The sequence below is a fragment of the Brachionichthys hirsutus genome, chromosome 6 (genome assembly GCF_040956055.1).
Source record: "Brachionichthys hirsutus isolate HB-005 chromosome 6, CSIRO-AGI_Bhir_v1, whole genome shotgun sequence".
Lineage (NCBI taxonomy): Eukaryota > Metazoa > Chordata > Actinopteri > Lophiiformes > Brachionichthyidae > Brachionichthys > Brachionichthys hirsutus.
This window is the reverse complement of record NC_090902.1, coordinates 5,844,086-5,860,651: the sequence shown is the minus strand read 5'-3', so window position 1 is coordinate 5,860,651 and position 16,566 is coordinate 5,844,086. Positions and strand designations below refer to the sequence as shown.

General features: G+C 44.7%; 2 protein-coding genes across 2 annotated transcripts; one reads left to right on the top strand and one right to left on the bottom strand.

The window, feature by feature from the left end:
* Positions 1–7,865, top strand: lnx2b (ligand of numb-protein X 2b). Its single transcript, XM_068740284.1, has 9 exons — positions 1–407; positions 1,375–1,568; positions 2,656–2,855; positions 3,685–4,107; positions 4,893–5,036; positions 5,714–5,888; positions 6,132–6,375; positions 6,466–6,624; positions 6,705–7,865. The coding sequence occupies exons 1-9, from the start codon at positions 1–3 to the stop codon at positions 6,838–6,840; spliced, it is 2,082 nt and encodes a 693-aa protein (XP_068596385.1). The 3' UTR covers positions 6,841–7,865.
* Positions 7,866–9,304: 1,439 nt separating this feature from the next.
* On the bottom strand, positions 9,305–15,018 carry chic1 (cysteine-rich hydrophobic domain 1). The gene is made up of 6 exons (XM_068740361.1): positions 14,873–15,018; positions 13,095–13,149; positions 11,976–12,131; positions 11,599–11,655; positions 11,105–11,164; positions 9,305–10,556 (listed from the first exon to the last, which is right to left on the bottom strand). Exons 1-6 carry the CDS (start codon positions 15,016–15,018, stop codon positions 10,506–10,508), a joined length of 525 nt encoding a protein of 174 aa, XP_068596462.1. The 3' UTR covers positions 9,305–10,505.
* Positions 15,019–16,566: the final 1,548 nt, after the last annotated feature.

The window sequence follows — 16,566 nt, the reverse complement described above, 5'->3', positions numbered from 1 at the left end:
ATGGCTGCAACGGAACCAAAAGTGTCCAGCAGCAACGGCACTGCAGGACTGTCCTGGGCACGGGTCTGCAAGGAGTGTGGCCAGCAGCACGACGGTGTGGAAGTTCATCTGTACGAGTACCGGGACGATGTGGACGACGAACTGGTTTGCCACATCTGTCTGCAGCCCCTCATCAGACCCATGGACACCCCTTGTGGCCACACCTATTGCTTTCACTGTCTGAGCAGCTTCTTGAAAGACCAGGACTTCTGCCCTGTGGACCGCCAGCGGCTGCAGCTCCACCAGTGTCGTGCCTCCAGCCTGCTGGTCAGGAACCTGCTGGACAAGCTGTCCGTGTCGTGTCCCTACAATGACGACTGTCGCCAGCAGATGCCGCGCTGCGAGCTGCAGCCTCACCTGCACAACAGGTAAGGTTTGATGGACATACTTGAGGCGTTACCTGGCCTGTGATTGGACACAGAGTGGGTTACTTGGGATTGATATGCAAGTAGCTGTTCCTTGTCTATGAATACTGTAACCTTATTATGAGCAGACATGCATTATGTATTTTTTTTTTTATCACTACATCAGGAGTCTTTGCTGTGTCTGGTTGTACTTTGGCTTGATGTTAATCATCAGGACGGAATCACGATAAGTGATGAAGTAGTTTCTCTCAAAAAAGCCCGTCATAAAAACACTCGGGCAATAAATGGATTATATATATTAACCATTATAAATGCACCTTAACCAAATTGTCATCCTGCATTGTGAATGTCAAACCTGAATATGCATCGAGTTTTTTTATTTGACTATGCAGGTAGTATTTGCACTTAAAGAGTTTTTGGTTATTGGAAATTCAAAGGCATGCGCAGCACACCTTGTATCTGCTGTTGATGTCACGACCAACAAATTCAGACGACACCTCAGGAACGTAAAACGGCTATTGACAAATCTGTTCTTCACCTCTGCGTGCCACGCTAAAGAATGTCTACCCTCTTTGAAGTGGCAACATTTCTTCCAAACTCAAACTCTGTCTTAAAACATTCAAAACTTTAATTATAAAGCTGAAGACAGGTGCAGGCCAGCAGTCCTGTTGGCTGCTTATTGTCCTGCTGCAGCCTGTCCATGCAAGCAATAAGGAGACAAAGTTCAGTGCGGAGGAATGAGCACCAGTCCCAGACCTGACTGTCTCGGACTCAACCTGTCTCACCACAACACCCTGCAAGGCAGCGCATCTCATTGAACTCTTTTTTATGTTCATTAACTTTTCTCTTTGCTGAAGGGTTTTTTTTTTTGAGGAGAACAAACATTTATTTTCTTCCTTTACGTCCCTCCCTCCGTCGGCCATGTCGTTCTCTCTTCTTTCGGTTTCCTCATGCTCCCGTCTCTCCTCAGATGTCCTGTTTTTAGAAGACTGAGAGAGGAAGCAGAGAAAAGAAAAAGGCCCTCGTGGAACGAGCTGAAGGGGCGCAAGGGTGACGGGGAGTTATCTGGTGATGCTAAACTATCAGCCACTCAGGCCCAAAATGCCCCCAGCGACCAGCCGGAACCCGGGCTCATCAATCCTGCCTATGAGGAAAGTGAGGATGGTATGTACCGGCTTCATCAGCCATTCTGTAGCACAGCTCGACGGCAGAGGACAAGTACAGGGACACAAACGTGAACATTGGGATGACCAGTCCTTCGCTGAAGATGGTTGTCTAGAGGTTAGAGTCGGGTGAATCATTAACCAATCCTCTACCAGGTTGTGGGAACAGGTATTAGCGCCCAGATGCTTTAGCCGCCTCGTATCAGGGGAAAAACCCCCCACAAGCAATTTGCAAGCCGAGCTGCAACCAAATGTCAAAGCAGACTGGAACACGGAGAGCAGTTCGCTTTGTTGCCACCACATCCGTTGTTGTAAATCAGTGTTGATTCTTAATAAATCAAATACAGCGAGACTTGAAAGTACATTTAAGTTGTGAATTTGTTGATCTTTGAAACGGCGTGTATTATTTTTGTAAGAATGAAAATGTTGACTGGTTTCTATTCATGACTGTAGAGAGGTCGACTGGAGTGTGTAGAAACTTGTGTGGTGCGTTTGTGTGCACACAGATCAATAAAAAGGTTGACGGATTCCGAGTGCTACAACCCGGCCTATTTTATTTGCAGGGAAGAAAGTCCACCATGCTTCTATGTCTCATTGTACTCTAGAAGGGAACGTTTGCTCCGGAATATTGGTTTCTAGTTTCTATTTCTGAGAGTTTGGAAGAGAATATGTAGAGATTGGTGTGAGATATACATAATAGTCCTTTAAATTGATTTGACTGTGAGGGGATATAGTTAATAGATTTTTAACAGAATAATATCTAAAAAATTAGCCCTAGCAGTATTTCTTCATTGCTGTTTTAAAGAAGTTAAAACAAGTGTGCAGTAGCTGAAGTGAAATACTTCAATACAAAATAATAAGCGTGTTATGATAACGTTGAACCTGTGAACTGTGGTGAATGTTGACAATCTAAGTAATTTAGTTGTATAACTTTTGTCTTTAGCCTGGTAGCTTTACAGTATTAGATCTTCTAGGCTTAGATTTAATCTGTGGCAACTCGATGACAATTGAATATTTGCTTTATAAACAGAAAATACAGCCGCATTTATTCCTCTTGCCGTGTCTTTTTTTTTTTTTTGTCCTTCTAGACAACACCCCCCTCCGGTCCAGCCTGGTGGCCGAGGCCAAAGTGGTGGAGCTGTTCAGAGAGGAGCCAGAAGAGGAGCTGGGCCTCCGCATTGTCGGGGGCAAAGACACGCCGCTGGGAAACATCGTCATCCAGGAGATTGTCAGGGATTCGCTGGCAGCTCGCGACGGCACGCTGGCGCCGGGGGATCATATCTTAGACGTATGCTTTTACATTAACACTTAGTCATTGCTTTCTTGTGGTGTCAACACGGTGCTCTGCTGCAGGGAAAGTGGATATTCAAGGCCAACAAGCTTTAGCTCCGTGGTAACGAGGCGTGGCTGACGTTGCCTTCACCTTGTTATTGAGAGGGTATTTGAAAGCGTTACCTGATATTACTTATTATGAAGCAGTAACTGAATTAATTTTGTTTTTAATGACAAGTATTTATTTTGGATGTTTTGAGCATCTTGGACCAGAACAGACGAATGCGACCTCGACTGATGTGTAAAGTCAGACTGACAGTCCCAGTCTTAGATCATTAAAACAATCTTTTGATTAATTGAATGTTATTTAGATCACTTAATTAACTCACTGATCAACTGACCTATTGTTGCGGCTTTAGCCGTGCTGGTGAGAAGTTACCACTTTACATGAACTTCATTTTTTAAATGCTGGTTTTTAAAACGAATTTTAAGCCGTGCAGCCTGAACAAGAGACGGTTTTGGTTTCTGTTGAACAAACTCGTTTCGATCCACTCTCTCTGCTCTGTTACGGCCGCGCAGTTAATGCAAAGTGAGCACTTTGTGTCTGTTTGAGTGAATATTAAACCAGTTTGAAAATGTTTGCACGAGGCCAACGCTAGCAGGAAGGGATAAGTGACGATTGCACCAATAAGATGTTGAAATTTGATGATTAATAACCCTCATACAGCTCTTATTTTATTTTATCTTATGTCTAGTATTTGTTATCGTGTTGATTTATCCTTCTTTCTGCTCCTGAGCTTCTATAGATGTGGTTGTTGAGGCTTCTGTCTCTTTTTTTCCTCCAGGTGAATGACGTCAGTCTGTCTTCAGTCCCTCACGCCCGTGCCATGGCGGTGCTGCGGCAGCCGGCCCTCCTCAGGCTTACCGTCATGCAGGAGAAGGGTTTCAAATCCAGGGATCAGCGGCCTGATCATCACCCCTCCTCTTCCGCCGCTTCCAGCGCCTCTCACGGTGCCCATGGTAACGCCGCTTCTAGTCACAACCCTGGAACAGTCCTGCAGGTGACACTGATGAAGAGTCAGCGCAGTGAACCGCTCGGCATCAAACTCATCCGCAAATCTGATGAGAGCGGCGTTTTCATCCTGGACCTGCTTTCTGGAGGCTTGGCAGCCAGAGATGGGAAACTAAAGAACAGTGACAAGGTGCTGGCCATCAATGGACATGACCTGAGGCACGGCACACCTGAGAGTGCTGCCCAGATCATACAGGTATGTTGAAAGGACCAGAGATGGGGCTTTGTTGTGTTTTAGTCCATCGGCTACAAAGCCTAATGCAGTCACTGGCCAGGTTTAAACCGCTGCTTGGGTTCATTTCAACATGTTCCACAGTTTATATACACATTTTGACTTTAGGTTATTGTCGTTGTTGGTAGATACGTGTTGGAGGGTGGCTGGCCAAACGTAAAGTCAGTGCTATGCCAGTAAAAACAAATAGATAATATGTTAATGTGAAGATTCTGTTAAGAATAATTTAAATATAACAGACAGTTCTGGGTCTGAACGCAGAGATGAGGGAGGTTTGTGGCCATTTCCGTAAATTAGATTGCGATCAGGTAGCATTGATTCTCTAATAGCCTAGAAGTTGCACCATTCCGTGTTCCCATAAAGCCTTCTGAGAGGATGGTAGAAATGAAGTATGTTCACGGTCATAGATAATGTATCAAATATTTGAGTCTCAGCAAATATAATTCCATCCTGAGGCTACTTTATATCAAAGGCTGCCAGGATGTTATCAGACCAATCAGAGACCGTTTTATAATGATGTGGAAATTGGACCTGGGGTAAAGTTAGCAGGTCGGAAAAAATATAAAAACGAAAGAGCATTCAGAGTTCAGACCTCCATCAAATTCAGTAGTCGATTCTTGCGTGATGTAAATCTGATAATCCAGCATAAATATTTGAGGATATACTTCCAGAATTTAGATATGCGGACCGAGATGATCGTGAAATCCTCCGTTAGTGGTGAAAAGCGTCCTCCATGTTCATTTGTTCAGGGGAGTGAGGTGCGTGTTAACTTCGTGGTGATGAGGCCTGCTGAGAGCCAGGAGGAAGGAGGAAGCAGCAGAGAGGGACAACACAGCAGAGCAGCCCGGCGGCCTGAGCTGCAGTACTTCAGGCGCCGGTCCACCTACATGAAGGTACGATTCTGTAACCGCAGCAACAACACGGATCCGATTATCGGTCGTTGTCGCTTGCACCAGACAGTCAGGAGAAAGCATCACATCCTTCCTGGGGGGGGTGAGAAGCTTTGCGAGCAGACACCTGTGTTGGTGTGCAGAGATGAAAGCCCTTCTCCGGGGGGGCCTCCCTCTGTCCTGATCAAAAGGCCTGGGGGGTGCTGCTCGCTCTCTGCTCCGGGGCCACCGTCCTGTTGTTCTTGGGCCGTTTCTTTGCATGGCCGAGGATCAAAGCTGGTAACAGTTAGCTTTCGCCTGCAGAGCCGAGCCTTTTCGTCTTGCCTCGGGGGGGGGACAACGAGGCTGGGTTGAAGCTGTCATTTTCCACACATCTTCTCCATTACGAGAGCTTCGTGTTGATCCTCGCACGCTGCCTCTCAGATCCTCCTCAAACGATTCACATTTGTCTCTACGAGGGGTTTCGTGAGAGGAATCATTGAAGTGAAAGGAGAGTGTAGAGACAAAGTTAATTGGCAGGACAGAATGTGTCCCAAGAAAATAAGAAATGCAATAATTCATGTGGACAGTGGGTGGAAGAACTGCATCCTGAAGTCCAGCATTATTTTCAGAAGTCATTCTGTGATTTTGTCAAATATTTCGGTCACGGCTTGTTATTGTTTGTCTCGCTGTCCATACAGGATCCTCCCGGTGGGTTTTCCAACCAGGAGAAGACTGTGAATTTGAAGAAGGAGCCTCGACTCTCCCTGGGCATCACGATAGCCGGGGGGAGAGACTGCCGCAGCCGCCTACCGGTTTACATCACGAGTGTGCAGCCGGTCGGCTGTCTGCACCGAGACGGCACCATCAAAAGAGGTGCTGAGCACAAGACGTAGACTTTGTAATGTTAGTCGTCATGGCTACAGTTATGTATTCGTAATTAGTCGTCTGATTTTATTTTTATTTTTATGTAAACACATGTCTTATTAAATGTGAAAATCGTGCTGTAATGTCCCACGATGCTACGATGGCACGCCGTCTTCAAACATCACGTCCAGATCAGAAGTGTTTGTATCTGGTTGAACGACATTTTAAAAGGGAAATCCTCTTTGTACTCAGGCGACGTTCTGCTGAGCATCAATGGGATCGATCTGACCCAGCTGACCTACAACGAGGCCGTTTCTGTGCTGAAGACTCAGGCAGCTCACTCCCAGGTGGGCCTCAGTGTCATCCAGACCCTCTCCGAGGACGCGGAGGAGGACGCAGACGCTGCCTACAAGAACGACCTGGACCCCGCGGATGAACCGCGAGACGACGCCCTCAACTGGACGCCGCTGTGGACCCGCTGGCTGGGATTACCGAGGTAGAGCCGCCTTCTTAACGTCTCAATTCCTGTCCGGCACTTCTGGTGCACTCTGTACATTTTTATGTGACTCCGCCCTCCTCGTTTCAGCCACATGCACTGGTGCCGGGACATCGTCCTGCAGAAGACCAACGGTGAGAGCTGGGGCTTCAGTATTGTGGGGGGTTACGAGGAGAGCCACGGCCAGCAGCCTTTCTTCATTAAAACGATCGTGCCGGGTACCCCCGCTCACTTCGACGGGCGACTCAAGTGAGTTGAGCACGATTTGAGCCCCGACGTGCTTTCGCGCCGCCGCTCGCCGTCCGTGCTGATGATCCGCTCGTCTCCAGGTGCGGGGATGAGATCGTTGCGGTGAACGGAGCCACGACCGTGGGAATGAACAACTCCTCTCTCATCCCCATGCTGAAGCTGCAGAAGAATAAAGTCGCGCTCACCGTGGTGTCCTGGCCTGGGAGTCTGGTGTAGCTAAACACTCGAACCGTAACCTTTTCAAATCAAGCGCGCACACATCACCTCCGTCTTATTTCACCTTGATTTGAATCGGGTCTTTCTGTGCGTGACGTTCTTGGATGCGTCCAATGTAATAGAGAACGTGCTGATTGAGGAACTGCCATGTCTACAATGGAAACGACCTTTTCGGCGGTAGTTTTATCGGGTACAGATGATTTGATACCGTGTTTAATCAGAGCACAGCATAGATGACAATCAGTCAAACGAGTTGTAGTTTTAACACCATTTTTGTGTCTTTTTGATTTACTGTTAAAAATAATTGCTTCATTCGAGGGATGCAGACATCATCCAAAGATCAGATGCAGCGCTTGGTTGCAATGCATGTAGACGTCTGTAATTAGGAATTACAGATGACATTTACTGTCAATGAAAGCAAACTCCTGCCGTCTCGCACCATCCTTTGCAGCGTGATTACACAACTTCATTGGTATCGCTCTTTGTGATTGGGCATCAAAGTGGCGTTTAAAACCCAACCAGCAGCTAGTTGTAAATAGCAAGGTTGTCGCAACGACCACGGTGACCTTTGCTTCGACACTTTTCATGCTGATGCAGACGAGAATATTCAGATTAAAGGGGTTTAAAGGGTCAAGTCATAAAGATAGCATCTCACACGCTTAAGCATTAGCGGCGTGGACTGCATACAACATTTGATAAGAATGATATTGCTGGGAAACCTAAATGCATCTTGGATGAAGGCTTCGTTTTAAGTGTTGTTAATCTACAAGTGCATTGAACTGTGTTCTGGTTATTGATCTGTATTCTGTATTTATTTTCCAAGCGTTGTAGCGGCTCATGCTCAAAGATGAGTGGGTTCTGTGTTAAACCTGAAGGACACACCAGAATGTATACTCGCCTTAAATCACAGCTGCACCAAATGCGTCGTACAGGGAGAGGAGAATGGCCTTGTTTAGATGTTTATTATCTTTTGTCTTTTTGAACTTTCCTGTATCTGAATTGATGTAAGACCTGTTGGGGAGGGGGGGGGGGTGTCATCACGCCTGCGATGAAACGTTGCCTGTTTGTGAATGTAAATACTGCTGGAAACACTCATCCTGGTCAGAGAGCTGCAACGGATTTCGTGGTTTTCCTGCCGTCCGGGATAGTGTTAAATCTGAAGTAACTCTAGGATGAGAGAGCGAAGAATTTGACAGTCAGCCAGTTCAATCCATGTCCAATAATCTTTATAATTTGTACATATGTCAGTGCGACCTCTAGTGGCAAAGAAATGCATAGATGTAAGACGTAACCAAGCCTATTTTTGTTTGATCAGTTCTCATCTGTCTTTCAGAATGCATGCGTTTCCTGAAGAAACCTGGATTTAGTAGTCATGATATACACACGCAAATTAAATTAAACCTTGTGTTTTTTAAAGTCTAAACAAAACAAGCGGTGGTGGTTCGTTTGTGAATAGTGACATATAAAAGACCACACACACATCAGTCCTCGACTCCTTCCCTCATTTATAGCCTCTTCCGTTCTGTCACACACACCCAGGCTCAAACGAGGCGATACCAGTACAACTTGCTACGAATGCAAAAAAGTACACATGGCTCTGTGTCTCGTATCGTTACCGCACTGCAAGTACTCAAAATACAAGCAGATGTTTCATAATGTGGGGCTGAGGTCACGCTATGTTTAACTATTATGCACATAAGTAAGTTACCTAGTTGTCTTAAAAACTATTTCTGGAGTTCTTCTGTCAGTTTTGTTAAGGAGCAAATTCAAATTGTCACTGGGTGGTCTCGCTAATCCTTGTACAAGTAACTGAACTCACCTGTGTAGATTTGCACACATTCACCACCTGGTCGTATTTACTGTTGTAGAGGTAGAGAGTACCATGAATTGGAAATTCAGTAACATTAAATCCACATTTCACTAAATGCATCAAATGCTAAATATGTCAGCGTTTTTCGGTTCAAGCAATTTTATTCATAAATACTAAATTAATGAAATGGCTGATGCATTATTCTGTACCGTTAATCATTCTATTCCAAACTAATCTAAGGTCGCGGCAGCCGGCTTGACTTCCTTTTTAACTTTTGGAGTGCTGCTGCCTGAAAAGGTTACAGAAAGCTCTTGTTTAAACAAAGACCGACCGCTGAAAGAAAGGATCATAAAAAGTGAATCCCAGCACCTCGGTGTTCGGGGGTTGTGAAGACACAGCTGGACGCTCCAGCCTTCTCTGACCACTGGTCCATCATGTGAGAAGTAGCAGCAGGTTATGGTACCTGCTTTCCAAATGTGCCGGCTAACTGCAGACTGTCTAGTTAAAGTTAACGATTCGGCACCTTGTTAAACGCGACAAAGAGCTTCCAGTGAAGCAGCAGGCAATGGGTAAAGTGCATTAGCAGAGAAATGAGCCGTCTTTACCCAGATGGGTGTTAAACGTGAGTAAACAGGAGTGTCAAATGGAAAAAAATAAAAATGAAAAAACTATTTATTTTTTATCTCCATAGGGATTGTCATCAGGACAAACATTTACAAGAATTGTAACAGGGACAATACTTGGGAGGATCTAAAGTGTCCTTCGTTCAAGAGAACAGATTTCTATCTCGACCATCCCAGAGGCACTGTAATACAACACAACGCAGCAAGCTCATGACTAAGATTAAAGAAAATAATACTAACACTGGACAGAATGTTTGAAACGAAAGACACATCTGCTCAATATTGCATGTCGTGTTGATGCATGTGCTTCGTCACATCTGGAACAAAAAACACAAGTAAAAAAAAAAAATGAAAATACAAAAATAAACTACGAAAACTAATGCAAAGTTGGGATAAAATGATAGTAAATAGAGTGGAAGTGCCGAGCTGAAATCTTTTACAACCGCTCATCAGACGCAGCAGTCTCGATTGGCAATCGCCGCACGGTAAAATGCGCGGCTGCTGTTGGATGAATCTTAATCTGAAATCCTTACTTTGCACTGTGCAAAAATTGGTCCAACGTCTGACATCGTGTATTTCGTAACAGTATGGCTTAAAAGATGAGCAGGTCCATATAACCTAGAGCGGTACGTAAGCATCTTTCATTAATAAAAACTAATACAGCAATATATTGGCAGGAAAAAACATTCTCTATAGAGCTAAGGAGCTTCATGTAAACAATGGCATACCGCTGTACAGCATATTCTAACATGGTATTTACAGGTCAAGTTCTTTTACTAGCTAGTTCCCCATGTACAAATGGCCAAAGGTAAAGAAAACAGGATGGTCACGTAGTTTGAACTGTCCAATGCCTTCCTCCTCCTGGAGTAAGAGAAGGAATCCTACGGAAGGGCGAGGCATCGCATTCTTTGCAGGGGATTGCAGAAATGACAGATGGGGTACAAGGTTGATGGTTCTTTGGGGTAAATGCACTTCTAGAGATTTTTACTTTATTGTCACGTGTAACGAAAATGCATCCGAGTGCAACAAAGGCGACACGCGTCTAGTTCTGTTGGAAGAATGTGCAAAATCTGCTCTGACGCAAAGTGACAGTGTTGCAAACTGTAATGCACAAGGTACTGGGAGATGTGTGAGGGAAGCCTGTGCAGACCCTTATTCCAACACACGTTATATACAAGGCACTACGGATAAGATTCAAGGGCCACATGTCCAGTCTTTAGTTAACGGCCTCCTCAGTCCGGTCTGAATATAGGATATTTGGGTAAGAATTCTATAAGAATCACCTAAAGAGAAAAAGACAACGTGGGGTTTAGGACAATGGCAACACGTATTTATTTCTACAACATTTTTGCAGTAATGCTTCATTTTATAGTCCATATAATGTCTTATGAAGTTTATGAAGAACTTTCTAACTGGGTATTATTACACAGACAAAACTGAAATGTCGTAATACAGTAAACTTTTTAATATTGATCTGAAAGGAAACGGAATGCAGTCCAGATTAGTTTCCATGTTGAATCTAAACCTATTTCTTTCATTTACACAGATGTAATGTCACTCCAAAATATCCAGTCAAGAATTACTATACCATAGTACTATGGTATTGTATATTCTCATTATGAACGTATTAAACTTTTTCAAGGTTTGCTACCCAAATGTGAGGATTTGTTTTTTCTTTATAATTTACGGTAGCAGACTAAATTTACAATGAAACAGAACTTTATAGTTGTCCTTTATTATTTTACATACGATTAGATTTATAAAGACAATATTGTGCCGATTCATTCAGCGGTTGGATTAATCGTAGCTATGTAAAGCTTAGCCTACTTACGTATTCCATCATATTACTGCTTTCACATTTTCTTTTACTGAGATTCCAGTGTAGCCCCAGCTGCAGAGAGAAGACACACAGAGACTCACAATGACTGGCCGTCCAACAAACACAAAGACGGAAATGTGTCTGACGCGTCCTCCTTCAGTGTCAGAAGACTCTGGGCGCAGGGCTGTCTGGTCCCGCCAGGGTCAAACTGTGGCCAGACGCCCTGAAGAGCTTCCTTTATGCCTTCGCTCAACTACTAGCTCTAATTTGTTGCTGCGAGACAGCACAAAATGAACGTGACATTTTACTGCTGACCTTAGCAGTCCTCTCAGACCTTGTGCTCTAGCTCTGACTCACCCTCGTCTGAGGGTTTAGAATGTAGAGATTACAGAGCAGATTGATGGTCATTATCCGTCACGATGATACTCCACTTGCGCCGCACACAGACACAAACAATTAAACACTTCCACACAGGCGCTAACGTGCAATTTGTCTTTTTAACGTACCTTGTGGTAGAGCCGGTTATTTTCCCACTCCAGCAACTTGTGGATCGATCGTCTCGTCTGGTGGGATAGATGAGAAATGACGACGAGCAGGATGTCATTACGCAACTCAACACGTTAACGGCCACAGCGTTGGGATTAATGGACCGAACTCCCATTTTAACAGCTAGTAATTCTCACTTTGCCGCCATTAATTCTGAGTGGTAACAACCACCTTTTAAATAATACAACCTTGAGCTGTGCGGCGCAACGCGTTGCTTCTACACAGGGCCGCTACCCCAACTCGAGTAGTTATTGCCCTCTACACTTAGAGCCCTTGAGCAATCAGCGCTGATGGAAGGGAAAGTTAAAGTGTGTATCACAAAAGGTTTGGGACTCACTCTCTTGTTGAGGCAGATAACAGGCCACAGGCTGCAGCCCACCGTGCAGCAGCAACACAGGCAGCCGCAGAGAAGCCACTTCACATTCACAGGCAAGTTCTTCTTCAAACATGCGTTCACCCTGCTGATGCTGGTTTTGAATTCCTCTGGCGCTACCTAGGAAAAAAAACCCAGCAAAGCTATTAAAGAGGTATTCGGGGACCAATGCGCCAGAGGAGATCATCAGAGCATTGAAGGAATAACCAAATCGCTGAGAGTAAGAGGCAGTGGAAGTGTTTCTAGGTGGGCACTGGCACGAAGCCTTCCTCAGAAGAAACAAAGATCAAAGAGCTTCAGACCATTAACGGCTAGATATTTGCAGATGCCGTCCACAGATGAAACAAGATCTCTGAATGCTACGACTCTGACTTGCTAACCGAGCTCGAGACTGTTCAAGGCAAGAAGGGACTCCGAAGGAGATAAGCCGAGAGCCTCTGGCTGCGCTGGCACAACAACATGAATGGATGCTCATTCCTGCCAGAGTCTGTACGCCATAAAACGGGGGTCGTAATCTTTTATGACAGGATGCAAAGGTCTCTTTGCAAACAACCAAAGACCACAGAATAAAGCCCAGCAGGGCCTGATCTGCACCCTTCAATCATCATAACTGTGACCTCATCCATCACGTGTCACTCTGGGTCACAATACTGAAGGTACTTTTTATTGCCCCACACTTCCCTCAGTCTGTTCTTACCCCTACAGCCTTTTTGTGTTTCTGCGTCCGACCCAGGAAGCTTTCCTTTCTTGTCTACGCCAGAGTCTTCATTTCATTATTTTATCACCTGGAGCCGGACCCTCAGAAAACACTGGGGTCCACACCGACGGAGCCCCACAGACGGCTTACTCATTTACAGAGCTGGACAGCGGCACATTCAGGCTATTTTCCACGCACTGTTTGTTGAAATGCATCTCCAGCAGATCAAAAAACCGCTCGCAGAGGTCTGAATGGGCCGGCTTAGGGAAGTCGGGGGGGTGTTTAGGACCCAAAGGAACAATAGAATCACTGTGGCCTTAATTGCTTAATTATTCCTACTTGGAATTGAACAGAAAAGCAGCAAGAAAACTTAAAAGCAACTGTACCTTTCCCGTGAGAACAGAGGGAAATTCTGTGTCAAATCTGTTGCCGAGTCCAAACCTGAGAGGAAATAAATACATTTAGCACCGATATTGTTAAAAACACATAAAACAAAATCTGCTTTGTTGCCATCGAATGAGGACCAAAACACCTAATAAGCAATATAGTGTCGGATTGTGTGACGAGACAAAGAATGCTCGATTGGAAGAAAAAAAAAAAACACCAAATATCCGCATTTCTTCCATTTTATTTTGCATGAAAGGGAGGTACACACTAAAGGTTTGTTGGGACATAAACAGAGTAAGTTACATAACTTAAAGCAATTGTGGACCTTTCAGAAGCCAATAACTGTCCCTTTCACAGACGACGCGTTAGACAAAAACCAACCGGCCTATTTCCAGGAGCACACAGAGCGGCCGACATCTTGCTGGGAGGTTGACGCTCAACCTCGGGCCCTGCAGTCTCTGTGGTGACGTGTCCTCCAGCAACACGCCGAGCGATTGCCTCGACGGTTATTGCTCCTAAGGAGCAGGTGCCGCCTTGCACGCTAGTCCCTGCTGCCTGGGAGATGGTGTCACGCTCAAAAGGAGGGTAATGAGCTTCTGGATCACCAGCTAAAATACTTTTTCTGATGATTTCCTGAAATTGCCCCTTGTTGCTTTTTAAGATCTCGGACTTTAGGGTTGCACTGATAAGACATATTACAATGGAAGGAGTTTTTCATCCATAGACAAACCTCTAAGAACAAAGAAGAAGAAAATGAAAACTAAAAACCCTCGGTGCCAAGCCTTTAATGGTCTCTCTTGCTGCTTTTCTTTACTCAGATGACCGTCACACAATCCTCTAACTAACGCTATTTATTGTCAAAACTTCTGACTCCTCACTGCCATCTTTACAGGCGTATTAGTTTCAATGCATGGGATGATAGATGTATGTCGGTGTTGTTGGATGCACCGTTTGATCTTCCATAGAGTGTAAACAACAACTATATATAAAAAAAAAATAGATACACAGATCTTCAAACTTCACGTTAATGAACGTTAACGTTAATAGTGCATTAACTCCCTTCATCCAGAACAGTGGCTTATTCTGACGCATTCATTGCTTGCTCCCTGTGGCGTGTGCAATGACAAAAACCTTTAATCGAATATATTTATCGCCTATAATTTCACTGTCAGCTGATAATATTGCTCCAATAAATGTCAACATCCGTTTATTTGGTCCAATCACAGAATTATGTACATTTGTTTTAGAAGGTTGATAAAGGTGTGTAGTTTGTGCTCAGCATACGCTGCACCATTCATAAAAAGGGGGAGGAAGAAAAGGTGGGAGTTGGGTGACGTGATTTAAGCGTTATGCCCCCCCCCCCCCCCCCCCCCCCTAGTTGTCACCTTGAAAATAAGCAACAGGCTTATTCAAAATATAAAGTCGTAGACAAGACACGGATTTGTAAACACTGGTGGAACATGACGCAAGAGACCGACGTCGCCGTTGGGAACGTGACGTTCACGGACTTCCAGATAACGGTAACGTCCGTCACATGAGAACTAACCACGAACACCGGCTGCTCCGTTCGTCTACCATGGCTGAGAAATAAAGCTTTGTGCGGTAGATCAACCCGTATTAATACGAGGCGAACCAAACCCCCCTCTGGACATCGCGGACATCTGCTTTGTAGTTGTTGTTGTTGTGGTTTCGGGTGGCTAGCAGGTTAGCATCAGCTAAGAAGGCTGAGGATGAACACACGAGAACAAAATGACGCCCGCACAGCGGACTAGCTTACACCGTGATGTGGCCGGCCCCTCGCATCACCACGGGCTCCGGGCAGAGTCTCGGCAGGTGTTCCTCGCTCACTACGCGCTCCTCCTCTTCGTCTTCCAACTCATAAATGGTATCGAAGTCCGCCATGTTGGGTAGTAAGACGCTCATGACGTCTCCAGCGGGGCTGCGCACGAGACGCTGGAGTGAGCGAGCGAGCGCGCGCCGCCGATGTGTGTCGCGTGACGTGGGCTTCTCTGTGAAGCAGACTATAAACAGAACTGATAGACTTGAGATGAACCAGAACCATTAACGACTGGAATAATCATCTGTAGTTTTCAAACTAGGAATTACTTTATTGTTATTATTATTATTATTATTATTATTATTATTAATTTAATTCACTTTTTCGAACTTGTCAGTAAAAGTTCTCCCAAAACAACCAGTCTTACTTAACATATGTTAAATCTTCAGGAGGAGGGTAGAGATTTGAAGATAATGTGTACAAAAATACAACACAATGGAAAATGTGATTCCCCCCCATATCCTAAAAGGAAAGATGATAAACGTTAGGCGTAGGTTTGCAGGGCTAAGAAAAATAATTGCTGTTTCTTCAGTGGCATAAAGTTTTGAGTGAGGTGACGTCATAATTTGTCACTTCTGACGCTGGCTGGTTTTAAAATTCAAAATGGAGGAAGAATTGCAGAGAAAAAAACAAAAGTAATATAAAGACTATGGATATTAACAGACCAGCAGAAATTAACCCTTGTATTTTAACTCAGCCTATACTTACCTAACTACCCGCTGGGTTAAACTAACAACAAGATATTGGTTAAATTGTGACTTTTTTTTGGGGGGGGGGTTCTGCTTTAAAAATATGTACTGTATACTTGGCGGTTCAAATTAAAGGTGCACTGGTGATTGTACTAGAATTGTACTTTTCCAATTTTGAAATAATTTTAAGAGTCTTGCGTCCAACTAAATTCTATTTTACATATATTTAAGGGGGGGGGGGGGCACCTGCAGCGGTGAGACTTTAATTTGCAGCAATGCCTCCGTAAAATAGTTTCTTATGCAAACCGTGATGCAGCGTTTATCCCAAACCTGGGAAATAAGAGATATGGCAGGTATACTGTAAAAAACAACAACAACAACATTTTATTTACATGTTGAGAGTTGCCACAACTTGCCGACAAACGACCCTTATCATAAAATGTGCTGGAAAAACGCGTGTGGATGATTCGACAAGTCAAAGTGGTTTTGTCCACTATGGGTGAGCTACATATACAGGCTTAGTCTTCATTAAAAATGTCCTTGGCTGTTCGTTTTATTCACATACATTTTCTCATATTCAAAGAGGATATTTATATCTCTGTGACTCACAAACAATTTTAAAGCTTTAAATTTCAAAACGCGTCGATTTTCTCGTTTTTTTCATATAAATCCCAACGATATAAAAGCTATTCTATAAAAGCAACATATTTCAAGAGCCTCCCGCATTTTGGTTGCTGTAAATCAAATCTGTATCCGCAGCGTCTGCGCTTCGGGACGGGTTTCGGGACGCGCTCGGGACGCCCTCCGGGACGCGCTCCGGGACGCGCTCGGGACGCGCTCGGGACGCGCTCCGGGACGCGCTCGGGTCCTCTGGCTTGCCTGTCAAGCGTCCTGTCAGTGGGTCGGAGTGCTCAGTTTTGGAGATGGTCCAGAGGGTGAACGGCT